The 20,719-nt window shown below is 44.3% G+C and overlaps 2 protein-coding genes and 1 long non-coding RNA gene across 3 annotated transcripts; 2 read left to right on the forward strand and 1 right to left on the reverse strand.

Moving 5' to 3' along the window:
• The first annotated feature begins 684 nt into the window (after positions 1 to 684).
• LOC132144229 (uncharacterized) lies at positions 685 to 1,254 on the forward strand. Its single transcript, XR_009434339.1, has 2 exons — positions 685 to 750; positions 948 to 1,254. It is a non-coding gene; the product is annotated as an uncharacterized LOC132144229 (long non-coding RNA).
• A 2,653-nt stretch (positions 1,255 to 3,907) lies between these two features.
• LOC132144193 (RNA exonuclease 5-like) lies at positions 3,908 to 12,245 on the reverse strand. The gene is made up of 19 exons (XM_059554962.1): positions 11,863 to 12,245; positions 11,658 to 11,737; positions 11,464 to 11,587; positions 11,158 to 11,263; positions 10,975 to 11,085; positions 10,808 to 10,896; positions 10,610 to 10,725; positions 6,926 to 7,064; positions 6,635 to 6,729; positions 6,445 to 6,547; positions 6,095 to 6,186; positions 5,892 to 6,021; positions 5,525 to 5,638; positions 5,320 to 5,457; positions 5,161 to 5,253; positions 4,785 to 5,004; positions 4,543 to 4,712; positions 4,348 to 4,457; positions 3,908 to 4,127 (listed from the first exon to the last, which is right to left on the reverse strand). Exons 1-19 carry the CDS (start codon positions 12,001 to 12,003, stop codon positions 4,073 to 4,075), a joined length of 2,226 nt encoding a protein of 741 aa, XP_059410945.1. The 5' UTR covers positions 12,004 to 12,245; the 3' UTR covers positions 3,908 to 4,072.
• Positions 12,246 to 12,878: 633 nt separating this feature from the next.
• LOC132144339 (THUMP domain-containing protein 1-like) lies at positions 12,879 to 18,435 on the forward strand. The gene is made up of 4 exons (XM_059555116.1): positions 12,879 to 13,070; positions 17,384 to 17,558; positions 17,647 to 17,895; positions 17,979 to 18,435. Exons 1-4 carry the CDS (start codon positions 12,879 to 12,881, stop codon positions 18,233 to 18,235), a joined length of 873 nt encoding a protein of 290 aa, XP_059411099.1. The 3' UTR covers positions 18,236 to 18,435.
• The last annotated feature ends 2,284 nt before the right edge of the window (positions 18,436 to 20,719 follow it).

The following is a 20,719-nucleotide window of genomic DNA, read 5'->3' on the forward strand; positions in this document are numbered from 1 at the left end:
TCAGTATCTCAGACAATTAGAATATAACTTAAGACCAATACAAAGAAAGGATTTTTGGAAATCTTGGCCAATTGAAAAGTATGAAGATGAAAAGTATGAGCATGTACAGCACTCAATACTTAGTTGTGGCTCCTTTCCCCTGAATGACTGCAGCAATGGAGCGTGGCATGGAGTCGATCAGTCTGTGGCACTGCTCAGGTGTTATGAGAGCCCAGGTCGCTCTGAGAGTGGCCTTCAGCTCTTCTGCACTCTTGGGTCGGGATATCACATCTTCCTCTTCACAATACACCATAGATTTTCTATGAGAATAAGCTCAGGCGAGTTTGCTGGGTAATTAAGAACAGGGATACCATGGTCCTTAAACCAGGTACTGGAAGCTTTGGCACTGTGTGCAGGTGCCAAGTCCTGTTGGAAAATGAAATCTGAACCTCCATAAAGTTGGTCAGCAGCAGGAAGCATGAAGTGCTCTAAAACTTCCTGGTATACGGCTGTGTTGACCTTTGACCTCAGAAAACACAGTGGACCAACACCAGCAGATGACATGGCACCCCAAACCATCACTGACTGTGGAAACTTTACACTGGACCTCAAGCAACGTGGACTGTGTGACTCTACTCTCCTCCTCCAGACTCTGGGACCCTTATAGTCCAGTCCAGTTTGAAGCGAGACGCTTCTGAGGCTGTCTGTTGTTCAAGAGTGTCTTGACACAAGGAGTGCGACAGCTGAAACCCATGTCTTGCATACGTCTGTGTGTAGTGGTTCTTGAAGCACTGACTCCAGCTGCAGTCCACTCTTTGTGAATCTCCCCCACATTTTTGAATGGGTTTTGTTTCACAGTCCTCTCCAGGGTGCGGTTATCTCTATTGCTTGTACACTTTTTTCTACCACATCTTTTCCTTCCCTTCGCCTCTCTATTAATGTGCTTGGACACAGAGCTCTGTGAACAGCCAGCCTCTTTTGCAATGACCTTTTGTGTCTTGTCCTCCTTGTGCAAGGTGTTAATGGTCATCTTTTGGACAACTGTGAAGTCAGCAGTCTTCCCCATGATTGTGTAGCCTACAGAACTAGACTGAGAGACCATTTAAAGGCTTTGCAGGTGTTTTGAGTTAATTAGCTGATTAGAGTGTGACACCAGGTGTCTTCAATATTGAACCTTTTCACAATATTCTAATTTTCTGAGATAATGAATTTGGGATTTTCCTTAGTTGTCAGTTATAATCATCAAAATTAAAAGAAATAAACATTTGAAATATATCAGTCTGTGTGTAATGAATGAATATAATATACAAGTTTCACGTCCTGAATGGAATTGGTGAAATAAATCAACTTTTTGATGATATTCGAATTATATGACCAGCACCCGTATAATTAACCTCTTCGTCTTCACATGTGCGTTTATTGTGGATGCTGAAGAGTAGCTGCCTTGTTTCTCCTGATTTAGTTTTTCTAAATTTTTGCTACTAAGTGACCGTGTGTTTGTGGATTGCATTGTATAAGCAAAACCGCATTTATATTTATCTATTCATAAATAAGTGGATGGCTGGTCATTTTGACAGGAGGGTTTTGCAGACACATGAGAGGTGGGTTTGGGGTTTTCTTCTGTTCCTGCAGTGAACTCAATACAATTTCCATTTGATGCACACAGATTTGGGTTACAGGCACACATTTACCCCAGAACAATCAACTGATAGCATGGGTTTGAATAACTAGCATGTCATTTACTCAAACCAAGCCACTTCGACTTGTCATATACAGTTGTTTGTGTTTTTCACATTGCTTCAAGCATAAATCAAACCACAGTAATGAAGAACCTTTGTACAGATCTGTTATTATTACTGTTATTAATATCACCACCTTTAATGGATCATCTGTGATTAATCAGTGAACACAACAGGTGTTATGATGAACTAATCTCAGGGGTCACAAAGGTCATCATCTCAGGTCATCTGAAGTCATTTTATTTCGTTCACACACACACACAGATGAAGGAACAGCTTGTGATGTCACACACACACACACACACACACACACAGATGAAGGAACAGCTCGTGATGTCACACACACACACACACACACAGATGAAGGAACAGCTCGTGATGTCACACACACACACACACACACACAGATGAAGGAACAGCTCGTGATGTCACACACACACACACACACACACACACACACACACACAGATGAAGGAACAGCTCGTGATGTCACACACACACACACACACACACACACACACAGATGAAGGAACAGCTCGTGATGTCACACACACACACACACACAGATGAAGGAACAGCTCGTGATGTCACACACACACACACATACACACAGATGAAGGAACAGCTCGTGATGTCACACACACACACACACACACACACAGATGAAGGAACAGCTCGTGATGTCACACACACACACACACACACACACAGATGAAGGAACAGCTCGTGATGTCACACACACACACACACACAGATGAAGGAACAGCTCGTGATGTCACACACACACACACACACACACACACACACACACACACACACACAGATGAAGGAACAGCTCGTGATGTCACACACACACACACACACACACACACACACAGATGAAGGAACAGCTCGTGATGTCACACACACACACACACACACACAGATGAAGGAACAGCTCGTGATGTCACACACACACACACACACACACACACACAGATGAAGGAACAGCTTGTGATGTCACACACACACACACACACAGATGAAGGAACAGCTTGTGATGTCACACACACACACACAGATGAAGGAACAGCTCGTGATGTCACACACACACACACACACACACACACACACACACACAGATGAAGGAACAGCTCGTGATGTCACACACACACACACACACACACACACACACAGATGAAGGAACAGCTCGTGATGTCACACACACACACACACACACACACACAGATGAAGGAACAGCTCGTGATGTCACACACACACACACACACACAGATGAAGGAACAGCTCGTGATGTCACACACACACAGATGAAGGAACAGCTCGTGATGTCACACACACACACACACACACAGATGAAGGAACAGCTCGTGATGTCACACACACACACACACACACACACACAGATGAAGGAACAGCTCGTGATGTCACACACACACACACACACACACACACAGATGAAGGAACAGCTCGTGATGTCACACACACACACACACAGATGAAGGAACAGCTCGTGATGTCACACACACACACACACACACACAGATGAAGGAACAGCTCGTGATGTCACACACACACACACACAGATGAAGGAACAGCTCGTGATGTCACACACACACACACACACAGATGAAGGAACAGCTCGTGATGTCACACACACACACACACACACAGATGAAGGAACAGCTCGTGATGTCTCACACACACACACACACACACACACACACACACAGATGAAGGAACAGCTCGTGATGTCACACACACACACACACACACACACACAGATGAAGGAACAGCTCGTGATGTCACACACACACACACACACACACACACACACAGATGAAGGAACAGCTCGTGATGTCACACACACACACACACACACACAGATGAAGGAACAGCTCGTGATGTCACACACACACACACACACACACACACACAGAGATGAAGGAACAGCTCGTGATGTCACACACACACACAAACACACACACACACACTGATCAAGGAACAGCTCGTGATGTCACACACACACACACACACACACACACACACACACAGACATAGATGAAGCAACAGCTCGTGATGTCACACACACACACATTCACACACACACTGATGAAGGAACAGCTCGTGATGTCACACACACACACACACACACTGATGAGTGAGTACAGTAAAGCAGCTCAGGGACACTGCACACTTCAGTCCAGTTTACTCTGAACACTGTTTAAATACATTAAAAGCCTGCTCTCATGTAAGAAAAAGCTTGTGCGGTAAAAACATTGGTAGAAATGTGTGTGTGTCAGGTCAGCCAATCACAGATCAGCTGGGCGGAGTCAGAGGAGGCACTCAGGTGTTTGTTAGGTGCTCTGTTTGATGTGAATGAAGCAGAGGCCGGGATGATCGACGCCGTCGCTGTAAACACACACAGAGAGAACGTCAGTGTGTGTGTGTGTGTCTGTGTGCGTGCGTGCGTGCGTGTGTGTGTGTGTGTCTGTGTGTGTGTGTGCGTGCGTGTGTGTGTGTGTGCGTGTGTGTGTGTGCGTGTGCGCGTGTGTGTGCGTGTGCGTGCGTGCGTGCGTGTGTGTGCGTGCGTGTGTGTGTGTGTGTGTGTGTATGTGTGAGAGAGACGCACCTCCTGTGTCCGGGCAGGATCACGACGCTCAGGCAGTTTTCCTCCAGCGCTCTGAACACTTTCCCCACTCTAGCATCCAGTTTCTTCATCTGCCGCTCCAGCAGTCGCTCCTGAGAGTCACATGACACACACAACACATCAGAGATGCAGGAGAGCAAACAGACAGTTTCTGTTTGACTGACAGCTGTCACTCACGTCAGACTCCTCCCCCTGCTCTGCCGTGTCTGCGCTGGTTTCTGTGGTAATGGGGCGTGTCCATGATGTCATGTGGGGCGGAGTCAGAGCGTGACACACTGACAGCTTCCTGTTTCCGATCTGGAGGCCGACGCCCACCGCGGCCTGAGCGCTGTCAGCGCACTCGAACCCTACGAACCACAGATCACTCGCATCATCATGTCATTTACATATCAACAGCACTCTGGTGGACTCATACGCACTGATGAAGGCGTGTCTGCTGCGTTTCCCAGCATGCTCTGCGGCGCTCGTGACGCTCTGAACAGGGCCGAACTGTCTGAAGGTCAGGAGCTGGTCTTCACGGCGATGCGGTTTGGAAGACAGATTACTCACGTAGATGAGGTGAGCGTTGAGAGGATCGTTCTGACGCTCAGAGAGACGCTGGTCCAGATCCAGACACAGCTCGTGTACGGGACGCCGCGCCTGCGCTCACACAAACACATTAGAACCTCGTCAGCACACACACACACACAGACACACACACATCTCCTAACACCAACGACTGAACTACAGCCAGAACTAGAACAGGAATGATACTCTGTGTGTGTGAGAGTGTGTGTGTGTGTGTGTGTGAGAAACCTTGATGATGCAGCCGTTGATCTGGAGTCCATTCAGATGTTCTAGAGCGAGCTGAGCTCCTTCAAGATGCTCAAACACTACCTCCGCATGAACCTGCAGACACACACACGCTCAAACACTCTACTGTCTCAGTGACTGTGTGTGTGTGTGTGTGTGTACCTCGTGTGTGTAGTGCAGCAGTCGTGTGATCCGCAGTCGTCCGCAGCGCTTCAGGAGTCTGTGTACGAGAGTCTCTGTGGTGTCAGATGGCAGCGGGCCGACATACAGCACACACATCTGCTGCAGACGCTCACACACCTGCAACACACACACATGCGTCAGAGACACACTGTCTGTCTGCCAGTGTGTGTGTGTGTGTGTGTACCTGCTGAAGGTGTGGTCCCATCGCTGCGGTCTGATTCAGTATGTTTCTGAATGATGAGAAATGAAGAACACTGAGTGTGTAGGACTGAACCACCCGTCTGTACACACACACCACCTGCACACACACACACACACACACACACACACACACACAGAGAGATGCACAACAAAAACAATTCAGTAAAACATATTCAAGTCAATAATTGGCGATTCAACCATAAAATGAACTCAAATAATTTAGAAGAAAAACAATTATTGTTATATTTAATTGGGTAGTATTGTTACAGCTGTTCTTAGTATGTATGACTGAACCACACGCACACACACAGTGAGATACAGGTGTGTGTGAGAGATGAAGACACACACACCTCTCTGTCACTGGAGCACTGGTGTCTCCTGCACTGCTGATTGGACAGTGAGCCTCTCTTCTCCACCGATCCGCCCAGGAACACTGCTGATTGGCCGGATCTGCTGAGGGCGTGGCCAAAGCGGAGAGGGCTGTGATTGGACAGAGAGACCGTCAGAGAGCAGGAGCGTTAGTCTCAGATGAGTCAGATGTAGAGACGAGTACCTGCTGGGACGACTGGACGAGGTCACATGATCAGAGTCATCATCCTCAGGACACTCCAGACCCCACAGATCCTCCAGATGATCCTCAACCACCTGAGAGAGAGAACATCAGACAGCTATTATTGAGAAAAAAGAACCTAATCAAAAGATTGATTGACTCACAAACCACAGTTTACAACAAAAAAATCATTCAGGCCTTCCTTTGTGAATTGTTTCGACTGATTTATTGAGAAGAAACTCAAAAGGACTGATTTACAGAAAACCGTTTTAAACGGTTTAAACGCTGATCCAAAAGAACTGACTTGATTCAAATGAATCATTTAACTTGGACATTAAGAAAGTGATTCAGACCTCTCTGGGTCCCTTCCTCATGAAGTACTGAGCCAGATGAAGAGCGGCCAGCGCGTCCTCACAGGGGTCGTGACCTATCCTGACCTCGGACTGGATCTCCCGCCTGACACACACACACACACACACACAGAGCCATGTCTGTTTCTGAAGCGTGTGAATGTGACGAGCTGCAGCTGTGTGTTTGACTCACTTCAGAAGGACCTGAGCCAGGTGTTTGAGCTTGAACCTGCGGCCGAACTCCTGCCGGTACAGCAGAGACGTGTCGATGACGTGAGGATGAACCAGCTGAACACACACACACACACACACACAGTGTTAAAACAACATCTTCAGTCACTGAAACAAAGCTGAAGAACATATGCAACACAAATGTTACATTGGAAAAACAAACGAAAATTATAAATGTTGCACTGAAAACTCAAACTCAAATGAATGACAAACTAAAATTCAAACAACACAAGCAGTGTAAAGTGAAGAGTACGTGTAAAGCGCGCAGGTCTCCGTCCAGAGAGTGACCGACCAGCACAGCGTCCGGCGGCAGCAGCTGCAGCAGTCTGGACCGCACATCTGCCAGACGAGTGGAGACGGGAGCGAGGAGCGCTGGTGTGATCCCAGAGAACCTGACACACACACACAGCACTCAATGACACACAGCACTACAGACCTACACATAAACATGTGTGTGAGTGTGACAAAGTGTGTGAGAGAGAGTGAGGAGTGTGTGTTGGAGAGAGTGAGTGTGGGAGAGAGTGTGAGAGAGTGAGTATGGGAGAGAGTGAGAGTGTGGGAGAGAGTGTGAGTGTGCGAGAGAGTGTGAGTGTGCAAGAGAGTGCGAGTGTGCGAGAGAGTGTGTGAGTGTGCGAGAGTGTGAGTGTGGGAGAGAGTGTGAGTGTGGGAGAGAGTGTGAGTGTGAGAGTGTGCGAGAGAGTGTGAGTGTGCGAGAGAGTGGGAGAGTGTGTGAGTTTGCGAGAGAGTGTGAGTGTGCGAGAGAGTGCGAGTGTGAGTGTGCGAGAGAGGGTGTGAGTGTGCGAGAGAGTGTGAGTGCGTGAGAGTGCGAGTGTACGAGAGTGTGCGAGTGTGCGAGAGAGTGTGAGTGTGCGAGAGAGTGTGAGTGTGCAAGAGAGTGCGAGTGTGCAAGAGAGTGTGTGAGTGTGCGAGAGAGTGTGAGTGCGTGAGAGTGCGAGTGTACGAGAGTGTGTGAGTGTGCGAGAGTGTGAGAGAGTGTGAGTGTGAGAGTGTGCGAGAGAGTGTGAGTGTCCGAGAGAGTGGGAGAGTGTGTGAGTTTGCGAGAGAGTGTGAGTGTGCGAGAGAGTGCGAGAGAGTGTGTGAGTGTGCGAGAGAGTGCGAGAGAGTGTGAGTGTGCGAGAGAGTGTGAGTGTGCGAGAGAGTGCGAGTGTGCGAGAGAGTGCGAGTGTGCGAGAGAGTGTGTGAGTGTGCGAGAGAGTGTGAGTGCGTGAGAGTGCGAGTGTACGAGAGTGTGCGAGTGTGCGAGAGAGTGTGAGTGTGCGAGAGAGTGTGAGTGTGCAAGAGAGTGCGAGTGTGCAAGAGAGTGTGTGAGTGTGCGAGAGAGTGCGAGTGCGTGAGAGTGCGAGTGTACGAGAGTGTGTGAGTGTGCGAGAGTGTGAGAGTGTGAGTGTGAGAGTGTGCGAGAGAGTGTGAGTGTCCGAGAGAGTGGGAGAGTGTGTGAGTTTGCGAGAGAGTGTGAGTGTGCGAGAGAGTGCGAGAGAGTGTGTGAGTGTGCGAGAGAGTGTGTGAGTGTGCGAGAGAGTGTGAGTGCGTGAGAGTGCGAGTGTACGAGAGTGTGTGAGTGTGCGAGAGTGTGAGTGTGGGAGAGAGTGCGAGTGTGCGAGAGAGTGCGAGTGTGCGAGAGAGTGTGAGTGTGCAAGAGAGTGCGAGAGAGTGTGTGAGTGTGCGAGAGAGTGTGAGTGCGTGAGAGTGCGAGTGTACGAGAGTGTGTGAGTGTGCGAGAGTGTGAGTGTGGGAGAGAGTGCGAGTGTGCGAGAGAGTGCGAGTGTGCGAGAGAGTGTGAGTGTGCAAGAGAGTGCGAGAGAGTGTGTGAGTGTGCGAGAGAGTGTGAGTGCGTGAGAGTGCGAGTGTACGTGAGTGTGCGAGAGTGTGAGTGTGGGAGAGAGTGTGAGAGTGCGTGAGAGTGTGTGAGTGCGCGAGAGAGTGTGAGAGTACGTGAGTGTGCGAGAGTGTGAGTGTGGGAGAGAGTGTGAGTGTGCGAGAGAGTGTGTGAGTGTGCGAGAGAGTGTGAGTGCGTGAGAGTGTGAGTGTACGAGAGTGTGTGAGTGTGGGAGAGAGTGTGAGTGTGTGAGAGAGTGTGAGTGTGTGAGTGTGCGAGAGAGTGTGAGAGTGCGTGAGAGTGTGACAGTGCGAGTGTACGAGAGTTTGTGAGTGTCCGAGAGAGTGCGAGAGAGTGCGAGTGTGCGAGAGTGTGTGAGTGTGCGAGAGAGTGCGAGAGTGTGTGAGTGCGCGAGAGTGTGAGAGTGCGAGTGTGCAAGAGAGTGTGAGAGTGCGTGAGAGTGTGACAGTGCGAGTGTACGAGAGTTTGTGAGTGTCCGAAAGAGTGCGAGAGAGTGCGAGTGTGAGAGAGTGTGTGAGTGTGCGAGAGTGTGTGAGTGTGCGAGAGTGCGAGAGAGTGCGAGAGTGTGTGAGTGTGTGAGAGAGTGTGAGAGTGCGAGTGTGCGAGAGAGTGTGAGAGTGCGTGAGAGTGTGACAGTGCGAGTGTACGAGAGTTTGTGAGTGTCCGAGAGAGTGCGAGTGTGAGAGAGTGTGTGAGTGTGCGAGAGTGTGTGAGTGTGCGAGAGAGTGCGAGAGAGTGCGAGAGTGTGTGAGTGCGCGAGAGAGTGTGAGAGTGCGAGAGTGTGTGAGTGCGCGAGAGAGTGTGATAGTGCGTGAGAGAGTGTGTGATAAAGTGTGTAAGAGTGTGAGTGTGTGATACTGTATGAGAGAGTGTGAGTGAGTGTGTGAGAGAGTGTGAGTGAGTGTGCGAATGTGAGAGAGAGTTTGGAAGAGTGTGTGTGTGTGTGCGAGAGTGTGTGAGTGCACGAAAGAATGCGAGAGTGTGTGATAAAGTGTATGTTAGAGTGTGAGAGTGTGATAAAGTGTGTGAGAGAGTCTGTGATAAAGTGTGTGAGAGTGTGTGAAAGTGTGTTAGTGTGCAAGAGTGTGTGCGAGAGTGCAGGAGTTTGCGCGAGTGTGTGAGAGAGTGTGTGTGGGAGTGTGTGTGTGTGAGAGTGTTTATGAAAGTGTGTGTGCGGGAGTTTGGGAGTGTGTGTGATAGTGTTGTCAAAAGACCTTGTACTTCGGTACCAAGTCGTTACTAAAAAAATGAAAACGTGATGGTACCAGGTTTCTTTAACCTTTTTCTTTTACCACCATTCCAGTTAAAATGTTCAGTTAAAATGACTAATATGCATTTAAACATGGTTATCAAGTTTACTTCTAATTACTAAAGTTCTAATTATATATCAGCCTGGCGAGTAATCTAAAATATTTACTAGCCAATGATGATTCAATTGCCAAGGTGTCCGTAGAGGGTTGCATAAACTTCACAAGCATTTTAACGTTTCATTTGAGTAAAACCATTGTCAGTTTAAAGGTATTCACGGCAACCCGTCAAAATAAAAGTTCATTTTTATATAAAGGCATTGTGCTAGAAATATTCCTATTATTTACTAGAATGTATGTGATACTGCTACTACTGTTGAAAAAATTAAAAAATAAATCACACAATATTTCTTCCATGTTTAAATTTTCGTAGCAAATCCCCTTTATTTACCAAAAATAAAATGTGTTTTAAATTTCATTAATTAAAAGACAAATTAAATTTGGGTGAAACTTGTTTAGTTTTACATAATTGTATTACTTGTAGAAACACTTTAAACATAATTGTAAATAAGTATGAAGAATGGCATTGGTTTTATTTTTAGTGATAAAAAGTGTGCGTTTTTGTTTTTAATTAGCCTATTTTTGTGTTGTGCTTTGGTACCGAAGTTGTTACCGAGAACCGTGGATTTTCACTGGTATCGGTACTGAATACTGAAATTTTGGTACTGTGATAACACTAGTGTGTGAGTCATGTATTTAACTGCATCTATAATATTTATGTCCTTGTAAGTTACTTCTTTTAAGTGGATTTAAATAAATAGTTCAAATGTACCTGGTGCAGTAGTCGATGATGGGGTTTGGTGGTTTGACGAGCTCGTCCAGCACACAGCGTCCACTGCAGTCCACCAGAGCCACACGCGTGACCTCTAACCCCTCACACGTCAGACACTGAAACACAGACACACGTCAGAGCCAATCACAGAGCAGATCAGAGCAGCCAATCACAGCGCAGGTCACTGTATCCACTCACCATCTCACAGTCCAGACCGAACAGAGGGCTGCTGTCCGTCACGCAGCTGTCACTCACCGTACACACGAACCCCTCACAGCCCTCCCCACCTGCATGGCATCATGGGAAAATAACATCAGCACGTGTGTGTGTCGTATGTCTCAGACGCGTGTGTGTGTTTTTCTCACCCTTCACAGGATACTTCTGTTTGATCATTTCCTGTTGGGTCAGCAGGAAGTGGGTCAGCCCGGCGGTGCTCAGCCCGAAGCGGCGAATCACAGGATGCCACCTCAGCACAGCTGCGACACACAGCAGGTCATGTGACACGGATCATCAGCAGCCGACAGATCAGCGAGGAACGAACGACTCACCTGGAAGCACTGCGTGCGACTCTGCTGCTCTGTCACACACCGTGACCTCAGCGCTGAGGAGGTCAGAGGTCAGCAGGTCACCAGAAGAGGGCGCCAGAGTCCATCTCTGAGACACACAGCTCTGATCAATAACTACAGTCAGCAGTGTGTGTGTGTGTGTGTGTGTGAGTGTGAGTGTGTGTGTCTGTGTACTGTGAGTGTGTACTGTGTGTGAGCGAGTGTGTGGTGTGTTTCTGTGTACTGTGTGTGTGTGTGTGTGTGTGTGTGTGTGAGTGTTTTTGTGTACTGTGTGTGTGTGAGACTCACTGCGCTGTACTTGTTCCTCAGGTGTCTGAAGAGACTGAAGTATCTGTAGAAGTGACTCTGTGTGAGTCCATCCAGGACCATCACGTTCACACGGGACACTCGCTTATCACCCAGACCGCACCAGCTGAACACACAGCACACGTCAGCTGACCATCAGGGAGAGTGTGTGTGTGTGTGTGTGTGTGTGTGTGTACCTGGGCTTCCTCACGCTGTGTGAGCGTCTGAGAGTGATGTAGTGCATCAGATCACACACGTCCTTCACCGACAGCACCTTCTGATCCACACACACACACACACACACACACACACAGTGAATGAAGCAGAATCAACACACTGATTCAAGTGCAGCACAGTGACTGAGTGAATGTGAATCTGGATGAATGATTCTGAATGAGTGACCTGTGAGCTGAGCTCCAGTCTCTCGCTCTTCTCTCTCGAGTCTGACTGCAGACTGTCCTCTGCCTTCCTCTTACAGCTCGAGGATGAGGAGGATGAAGAGGAGTCCATCTGTCCTTCAGCTGGTCGAGTTTCACTCTTCATCTCATCTGTTTATCCACTGTTGATGATGAAGATGTTCTTCAGTTCCTCTTCCCTGGAAACTCTGATCCACATATAATCATGTTCTCGAATAACTAAAGCGCAGCGCGTTTCATCTCGGGCCTCATGACGTGAGTCTAGTGTAAATACAGCGATATAATCACGTCAAAACACGAGAGGAAGCGGCACGTGTGTCCGCTGATCTACAGCTCTGAGATCGATTAGCATCCGCTGATCCGCAGCTCTGCGTGCGATTACTGCCGCTCTCCACCAATCACAGGCTCCGCTGGGGGACGCGACCGGAAACGCAGCAGAACAACGGAAGCGGCGTCGTTGTGCGGGTATTTTAAAGCTGTGGGTGCTATATAAATAAAATTATGTTTTTGGATATTTAGCGTTTAGCGGTCAGTCTGTTTATGTGTGTGTATATTCAAACACTAAACTGTTCTATCATTACATACAAAAATGCAAAGAAATTACCAAACCGATTTCAAACTTAAGGATTCATTAGTTTTAATATTGATTAAATTATGAATTGATACAATGTATTACAACAAACAGTATTAATTACTTTCATAATACATTATGCACAGAGGCTTTAAACAGTAAAGTGAAAGCAAAACTCTTCATACAAATATACATTTCATTTTATATATTTTCAAAACTTCAAAAAATAAATCACGTGTGATGGATGGTCTTGGAACTAATTTTTGCATCCCCGTCAAACGCGTTTCGTAATCACATGTCCCACGCGGCGCTACGTATGACGCGTGCTGCCGAGAGCGTGTGCGCGACAGACACAAACACGCGCGCGTCAGGAGCGTGTTCATAAGCCGCAGTCTCTTCTTCTCTCCGTCTCTTCATTCAGAAAGACAGTCATGTCTGAGACGCGCAAGAGGAGCAGGAAGCGCTTCTGCGGACACGCGCACAAGAAGCAGAGGGGTGCACGCGAGCTGGAGGTGGGCGCGCAGGGCGTGCTCGTCACCTGCAACATGGACGAGCGCAAGTGCACGAGCGAAGCCTTCAGTCTGCTCAACGAATATGCGGATGCGCTCTATGGCCCCGAGCAGGTGATGCCACTGTACCATCGTAGAGCATCACTGTCACTATACTATTGTAGAGCATCACTGTCACTATACTATCGTTCTATACTATCGTAGAGCATCACTGTCACTATACTATCGTAGAGCATCACTGTCACTATACTATCGTAGAGCATCACTGTCACTATACTATCGTAGAGCATCACTGTCACTATACTATCGTACTATACTATCGTAGAGCATCACTGTCACTATACTATCATAGAGCATCACTGTCACTATACTATCGTACTATACTATCGTAGAGCATCACTGTCACTATACTATTGTACTATACTATCGTAGAGCATCACTGTCACTATACTATTGTAGAGCATCACTGTCACTATACTATCGTAGACCATCACTGTCACTATACTATCGTACTATACTATCGTAGAGCATCACTGTCACTATACTATCATAGAGCATCACTGTCACTATACTATTGTACTATACTATCGTAGAGCATCACTGTCACTATACTATCATAGACCATCACTGTCACTATACTATCATAGAGCATCACTGTCACTATACTATCGTAGAGCATCACTGTCACTATACTATTGTAGAGCATCACTGTCACTATACTATTGGACTATACTATCATAGAGCATCACTGTCACTATACTATCATAGAGCATCACTGTCACTATACTATCGTAGAGCATCACTGTCACTATACTATCGTACTATACTATCATAGAGCATCACTGTCACTATACTATCTTAGAGCATCACTGTCACTATACTATCGTAGAGCACCACTGTCACTATACTATCGTAGAGCACCACTGTCACTATACTATCATAGAGCATCACTGTCACTATACTATTGTACTTTACTATCATAGAGCATCACTGTCACTATACTATTGTACTATACTATCATAGAGCATCACTGTCACTATACTATCTTAGAGCATCACTGTCACTATACTACCGTAGAGCATCACTGTCACTATACTATCGTACTATACTATCGTAGAGCATCACTGTCACTATACTATAATAGAGCATCACTGTCACTATACTATTGTAGAGCATCACTGTCACTATACTATCGTAGAGCATCACTGTCACTATACTATCGTAGAGCATCACTGTCACTACTATCGTACTATACTATCGTAGAGCATCACTGTCACTATACTATCATAGAGCATCACTGTCACTATACTATTGTACTATACTATCGTAGAGCATCACTGTCACTATACTATTGTACTATACTATCATAGAGCATCACTGTCACTATACTATTGTACTATACTATCATAGAGCATCACTGTCACTATACTATTGTACTATACTATCATAGAGCATCACTGTCACTATACTATTGTACTATACTATCGTAGAGCATCACTCACTATACTATTGTACTATACTATCGTAGAGCATCACTCACTATACTATTGTACTATACTATTGTTGAGCATCACTGTCACTATACTATCATAGAGCATCACTGTCACTATACTATCATAGAGCATCACTGTCACTATACTATCATAGAGCATCACTGTCACTATACTATCGTAGAGCATCACTGTCACTATACTATCGTACTATACTATCATAGAGCATCACTGTCACTATACTATCATAGAGCATCACTGTCACTATACTATCGTAGAGCATCACTGTCACTATACTATTGTACTATACTATCGTAGAGCATCACTGTCACTATACTATCATAGAGCATCACTCACAATACTATTGTAATATACTATCATAGAGCATCACTGTCACTATACTATCATAGAGCATCACTGTCACTATACTATCGTAGAGCATCACTGTCACTATACTATTGTACTATACTATCTTAGAGCATCACTGTCACTATACTATTGTAGAGCATCACTGTCACTATACTACCGTAGAGCATCACTGTCACTATACTATCGTACTATACTATCGTAGAGCATCACTGTCACTATACTATAATAGAGCATCACTGTCACTATACTATTGTAGAGCATCACTGTCACTATACTATCGTAGAGCATCACTGTCACTATACTATCGTAGAGCATCACTGTCACTACTATCGTACTATACTATCGTAGAGCATCACTGTCACTATACTATCGTAGAGCATCACTGTCACTATACTATTGTACTATACTATCGTAGAGCATCACTGTCACTATACTATTGTACTATACTATCATAGAGCATCACTGTCACTATACTATTGTACTATACTATCATAGAGCATCACTGTCACTATACTATTGTACTATACTATCGTAGAGCATCACTCACTATACTATTGTACTATACTATCGTAGAGCATCACTCACTATACTATTGTACTATACTATTGTTGAGCATCACTGTCACTATACTATCATAGAGCATCACTGTCACTATACTATCATAGAGCATCACTGTCACTATACTATCATAGAGCATCACTGTCACTATACTATCGTAGAGCATCACTGTCACTATACTATCGTACTATACTATCATAGAGCATCACTGTCACTATACTATCATAGAGCATCACTGTCACTATACTATCGTAGAGCATCACTGTCACTATACTATTGTACTATACTATCGTAGAGCATCACTGTCACTATACTATCATAGAGCATCACTCACAATACTATTGTAATATACTATCGTAGAGCATCACTATCACTATACTATCGTACTATACTATCGTAGAGCATCACTGTCACTATACTATCATAGAGCATCACTGTCACTATACTATTGTACTATACTATCGTAGAGCATCACTCACTATACTATTGTACTATACTATCGTAGAGCATCACTGTCACTATACTATTGTTGAGCATCACTGTCACTATACTATCATAGAGCATCACTGTCACTATACTATCATAGAGCATCACTGTCACTATACTATCGTAGAGCATCACTGTCACTATACTATCGTACTATATTATCATAGAGCATCACTGTCACTATACTATCATAGAGCATCACTGTCACTATACTATCGTACTATACTATCATAGAGCATCACTGTCACTATACTATCTTAGAGCATCACTGTCACTATACTATCGTAGAGCACCACTGTCACTATACTATCGTAGAGCACCACTGTCACTATACTATCATAGAGCATCACTGTCACTATACTATTGTACTTTACTATCATAGAGCATCACTGTCACTATACTATTGTACTATACTATCATAGAGCATCACTGTCACTATACTATTGTACTATACTATCATAGAGCATCACTGTCACTATACTATCTTAGAGCATCACTGTCACTATACTATCGTAGAGCACCACTGTCACTATACTATCGTAGAGCACCACTGTCACTATACTATCATAGAGCATCACTGTCACTATACTATTGTACTTTACTATCATAGAGCATCACTGTCACTATACTATTGTACTATACTATCATAGAGCATCACTGTCACTATACTATCTTAGAGCATCACTGTCACTATACTATCGTAGAGCGCCACTGTCACTATACTATCGTAGAGCACCACTGTCACTATACTATCGTACTATACTATCATAGAGCATCACTGTCACTATACTATCGTAGAGCACCACTGTCACTATACTATCGTAGAGCACCACTGTCACTATACTATCGTAGAGCATCACTGTCACTATACTATCGTAGAGCATCACTGTCACTATACTATCGTAGAGCATCACTGTCACTATACTATTGTACTATACTATCATAGAGCATCACTGTCACTATACTATCTTAGAGCATCACTGTCACTATACTATCGTAGAGCGCCACTGTCACTATACTATCGTAGAGCACCACTGTCACTATACTATCGTACTATACTATCATAGAGCATCACTGTCACTATACTATCGTAGAGCACCACTGTCACTATACTATCGTAGAGCACCACTGTCACTATACTATCGTAGAGCATCACTGTCACTATACTATCGTAGAGCATCACTGTCACTATACTATCGTACTATACTATCATAGAGCATCACTGTCACTATACTATCGTACTATACTATCATAGAGCATCACTGTCACTATACTATCGTAGAGCACCACTGTCACTATACTATCGTAGAGCACCACTGTCACTATACTATCGTAGAGCACCACTGTCACTATACTATTGTACTATACTATCATAGAGCGTCACTGTCACTATACTATCATACTGTACTATCATAGAGCATCACTGTCACTATACTATTGTACTATACTATCGTAGAGTATCACTGTCACTATAGAGTATCACTATAACTGTACTGTCATGATATAGATCTGTATGTGTTACAGCCTGCAGACACACAGGACAGTCTCAGTGAGGATGAGGAGGATGATGAAGATGCAGAGGCGGCTCTGAAGAAGGAAGTGTCTCAGATACAGTCGTCTATGAAGATGCATCAGCAGAGGTTCAGTGCAGTGGAGAGCGGAGCTAATAACGTTGTGTTCATTCGCACTCATGGAGTCGGTGAGAGAATCAGATCATGAGCTCCATCAGAACACCTCACATTCAGATCATAACTCTCTCTCTCTCTCTCTCTCTCTCGCTCTCTCAGACCCAGAGCAGCTGGTCCATCACATCCTGTCAGACCTCCATCAGACGAAGAAGAGGAAGTCGCGTGTGATCCTGCGCATGCTGCCGGTCAGCGGCACGTGTAAAGCGTTTCCCGAGGACATGGAGAAGTTTCTGAGTGTGTTTCTGGAGCGCTGGTTCAAAGTACCGCAGCGAGCCACATATCAGATCTGCTTCAAAGCCAGAAACAGCAGCCACAACAAGAGAGAGGAGGTCATCAAAGATGTGGCCGGTACAGCAGCAAACACACACCCACTGTCACACACACACACACACACACGTGTCTCATCCCTGTCTGTCCTCTGCTGGTGTCAGGTCTGGTGGGGAAGCTGAATCCGCTGAATAAGGTGGATCTGACCAGCCCTGAGCTCTCCATCATCATCGAGATCATCAAGACGGTCTGCTGCGTCAGCGTCCTCAAGGACTACACACTCTTCCGCAAGTACAACCTGCAGGAAGTGGCCAAGGAACCAGCCAATCAGAACACAGGCAAGCAGGAACCAGCCAATCAGAACACAGGCCCGCAGGAGCCAGCCAATCAGAACACAGGCCCGGAGGAATGTGTGACTTAAGTGAATGTGTGTCACATGACTGTTTTAAAATCATTTCTACACAGTTTGTGTGTTTTGTTCAGGCTTTTGTTTTTTCTTCTGTATGTTGGTTGTTTATTTCCAGTTTCTGTTCATTGTATGGGACTCTTGTGTCATTTTGGAAACATTTTCCTCTAAAAAGAAGACAGAGGTGTGGAAATCAAATAAATCAACTAAAATAACTTGTGTTTGTCATTCAAATTAAATGGTTTTGCTTTTATGATTAAAACATTTTACAGAAATACATTTCTCACAGCAGTAATGACACATTTCACATCTCTCTAAATAACAAAAAAAGTTATTGTGGACTTATATGTATACATAATGTAACAGAAATAATATGCATTGTGAAAAGTGCATTACAAATAAACAAAACCAAGAGCAATAAAGCAAGTGCAAATGGAGAGGACCAGTTATATAAACATATTTCAATAAAAATAAAACATGAATATTAGAAGTAACAAATATAATCAAACAAAACATTGGAAAAAAACTACAATAAATTTAAACAAAATTGAATTAAAGAAATAACAGTATTAAATGTTTTAGTAATGATGAATAATTTTAATATTTGGCATATTAGTAATCATTTTGATATATAAGTATTTTCATAGGATCAGTCTAAAAGCCAAAAGCTGACACCGATCCAGCGTTAAGATGTTTTTAACTCAAATAAATAGTCTATAATCCATAATAACTCTTCTATCTCCGGTGAAGAAGTGCATCATTGATGTGTGTGTTTCTGAATCCCGCTGATCGTCTCTTCACACACTGCAGATACAGAGAGACCCCTCCAGCATGATCTTTATCAGTCTCTCTTAAATCTGCTCTGAACGTCTAGAAAACAGACCCACTCAGACATTGTGTATTTTACAGCTTATGGGAAAAATACTATTTAATGTTAGCTTATGATTTTTCTTTTGTCTAAATTGCTAAATTAATTTTAGCAAACTACAACCCGAATTCTGGAAAAGTTGGGACGTTTTTAAAATTTTAATGAAATGAAAACTAAAGGAATTTCAAATCACATGAGCCAATATTTTATTCACAATAGAACATAGATAACATAGCAAATGTTTAAACTGAGAAATGTTACACTTTTATCCACTTAATTAGCTCATTTAAAATTTAATGCCTGCTACAGGTCTCAAAAAAGTTGGCACGGGGGCAACAAATGGCTAAAAAAGCAAGCAGTTTTGAAAAGATTCAGCAGATGCCAACTAAAGCTCTATCATGCAAAAAGGAAGCCATATGTGAACATGGTCCAGAAGCGCCATCGTGTCCTGTGGGCCAAGGCTCATTTAAAATGGACTATTTCAAAGTGGAATAGTGTTTTATGGTCAGACGAGTCCAAATTTGACATTCTTGTTGGAAATCACGGACGCCGTGTCCTCCGGGCTAAAGAGGAGGGAGACCTTCCAGCATGTTATCAGCGTTCAGTTCAAAAGCCAGCATCTCTGATGGTATGGGGGTGCATAAGTGCATACGGTATGGGCAGCTTGCATGTTTTTGAAGGCTCTGTGAATGCTGAAAGGTATATAAAGGTTTTAGAGCAACATATGCTTCCCTCCAAACAACGTCTATTTCAGGGAAGGCCTTGTTTATTTCAGCAGGACAATGCAAAACCACATACTGCAGCTATAATAACAGCATGGCTTCGTCGTAGAAGAGTCCGGGTGCTAACCTGGCCTGCCTGCAGTCCAGATCTTTCACCTATAGAGAACATTTGGCGCATCATTAAACGGAAAATACGTCAAAGACGACCACGAACTCTTCAGCAGCTGGAAATCTATATAAGGCAAGAATGGGACCAAATTCCAACAGCAAAACTCCAGCAACTCATAGCCTCAATGCCCAGACGTCTTCAAACTGTTTTGAAAAGAAAAGGAGATGCTACACCATGGTAAACATGCCCCGTCCCAACTATTTTGAGACCTGTAGCAGAAATCAAAATTGAAATGAGCTCATTTTGTGCATAAAATTGTAAACTTTCTCAGTTTAAACATTTGCTACGTTATCTATGTTCTATTGTGAATAAAATATTGGCTCATGTGATTTGAAAGTCTTTTCGGGTTGTAATACAAAACCTTTAACCTGTTAACTGTGACTCACATATTTGAAGATAGACTTGAATGTGCATGATCCAAACCTACATTTTTATAATTCATGACTGAAAACATTTTGTGACATGATATTGATGTACCATTTTCATGGTAATGCAATGTCTGATTTTAAAATGGGTTTCAAAGGATGAATTTTGAGATTGTTAGGCTTTCCAGCAATATATACCTTCTGATGATTTCTAAAGTGTGATAGAGAAAAAGGCAACGAAGAAGACTTTTTCTGACAAAGCTCAGAAATGATATAAAATTAAAGTTAAATAATAATAAATTGCATATGTAAATTCTAATTTATTTTGTATTTAGTTATTTTGTTTAGGACAGTTGTCAAAGCAACATTTCTAAT

The sequence above is a fragment of the Carassius carassius genome, chromosome 7 (assembly GCF_963082965.1).
Source record: "Carassius carassius chromosome 7, fCarCar2.1, whole genome shotgun sequence".
NCBI classification, from domain to species: domain Eukaryota; kingdom Metazoa; phylum Chordata; class Actinopteri; order Cypriniformes; family Cyprinidae; genus Carassius; species Carassius carassius.

What these genes read in the sequence shown, in the direction of transcription:
- LOC132144193 (XM_059554962.1), bottom strand. Translation starts at nt 12,003, where the DNA reads ATGAAGAGTGAAACTCGACCAGCTGAAGGACAGATGGACTCCTCTTCA. An exon ending in ACAGAAGTATCCTGTGAAGG is followed by an intron (nt 10,897 to 10,974) that starts GTGAGAAAAACA and finishes GATGCCATGCAG; the next exon opens with GTGGGGAGGGCTGTGAGGGG. An exon ending in AGCAGGGGGAGGAGTCTGAC is followed by an intron (nt 4,458 to 4,542) that starts GTGAGTGACAGC and finishes TGTGACTCTCAG; the next exon opens with GAGCGACTGCTGGAGCGGCA.
- LOC132144339 (XM_059555116.1), top strand. Translation starts at nt 12,879, where the DNA reads ATGTCTGAGACGCGCAAGAGGAGCAGGAAGCGCTTCTGCGGACACGCG. An exon ending in CGCTCTATGGCCCCGAGCAG is followed by an intron (nt 13,071 to 17,383) that starts GTGATGCCACTG and finishes TATGTGTTACAG; the next exon opens with CCTGCAGACACACAGGACAG. An exon ending in CATTCGCACTCATGGAGTCG is followed by an intron (nt 17,559 to 17,646) that starts GTGAGAGAATCA and finishes TCGCTCTCTCAG; the next exon opens with ACCCAGAGCAGCTGGTCCAT.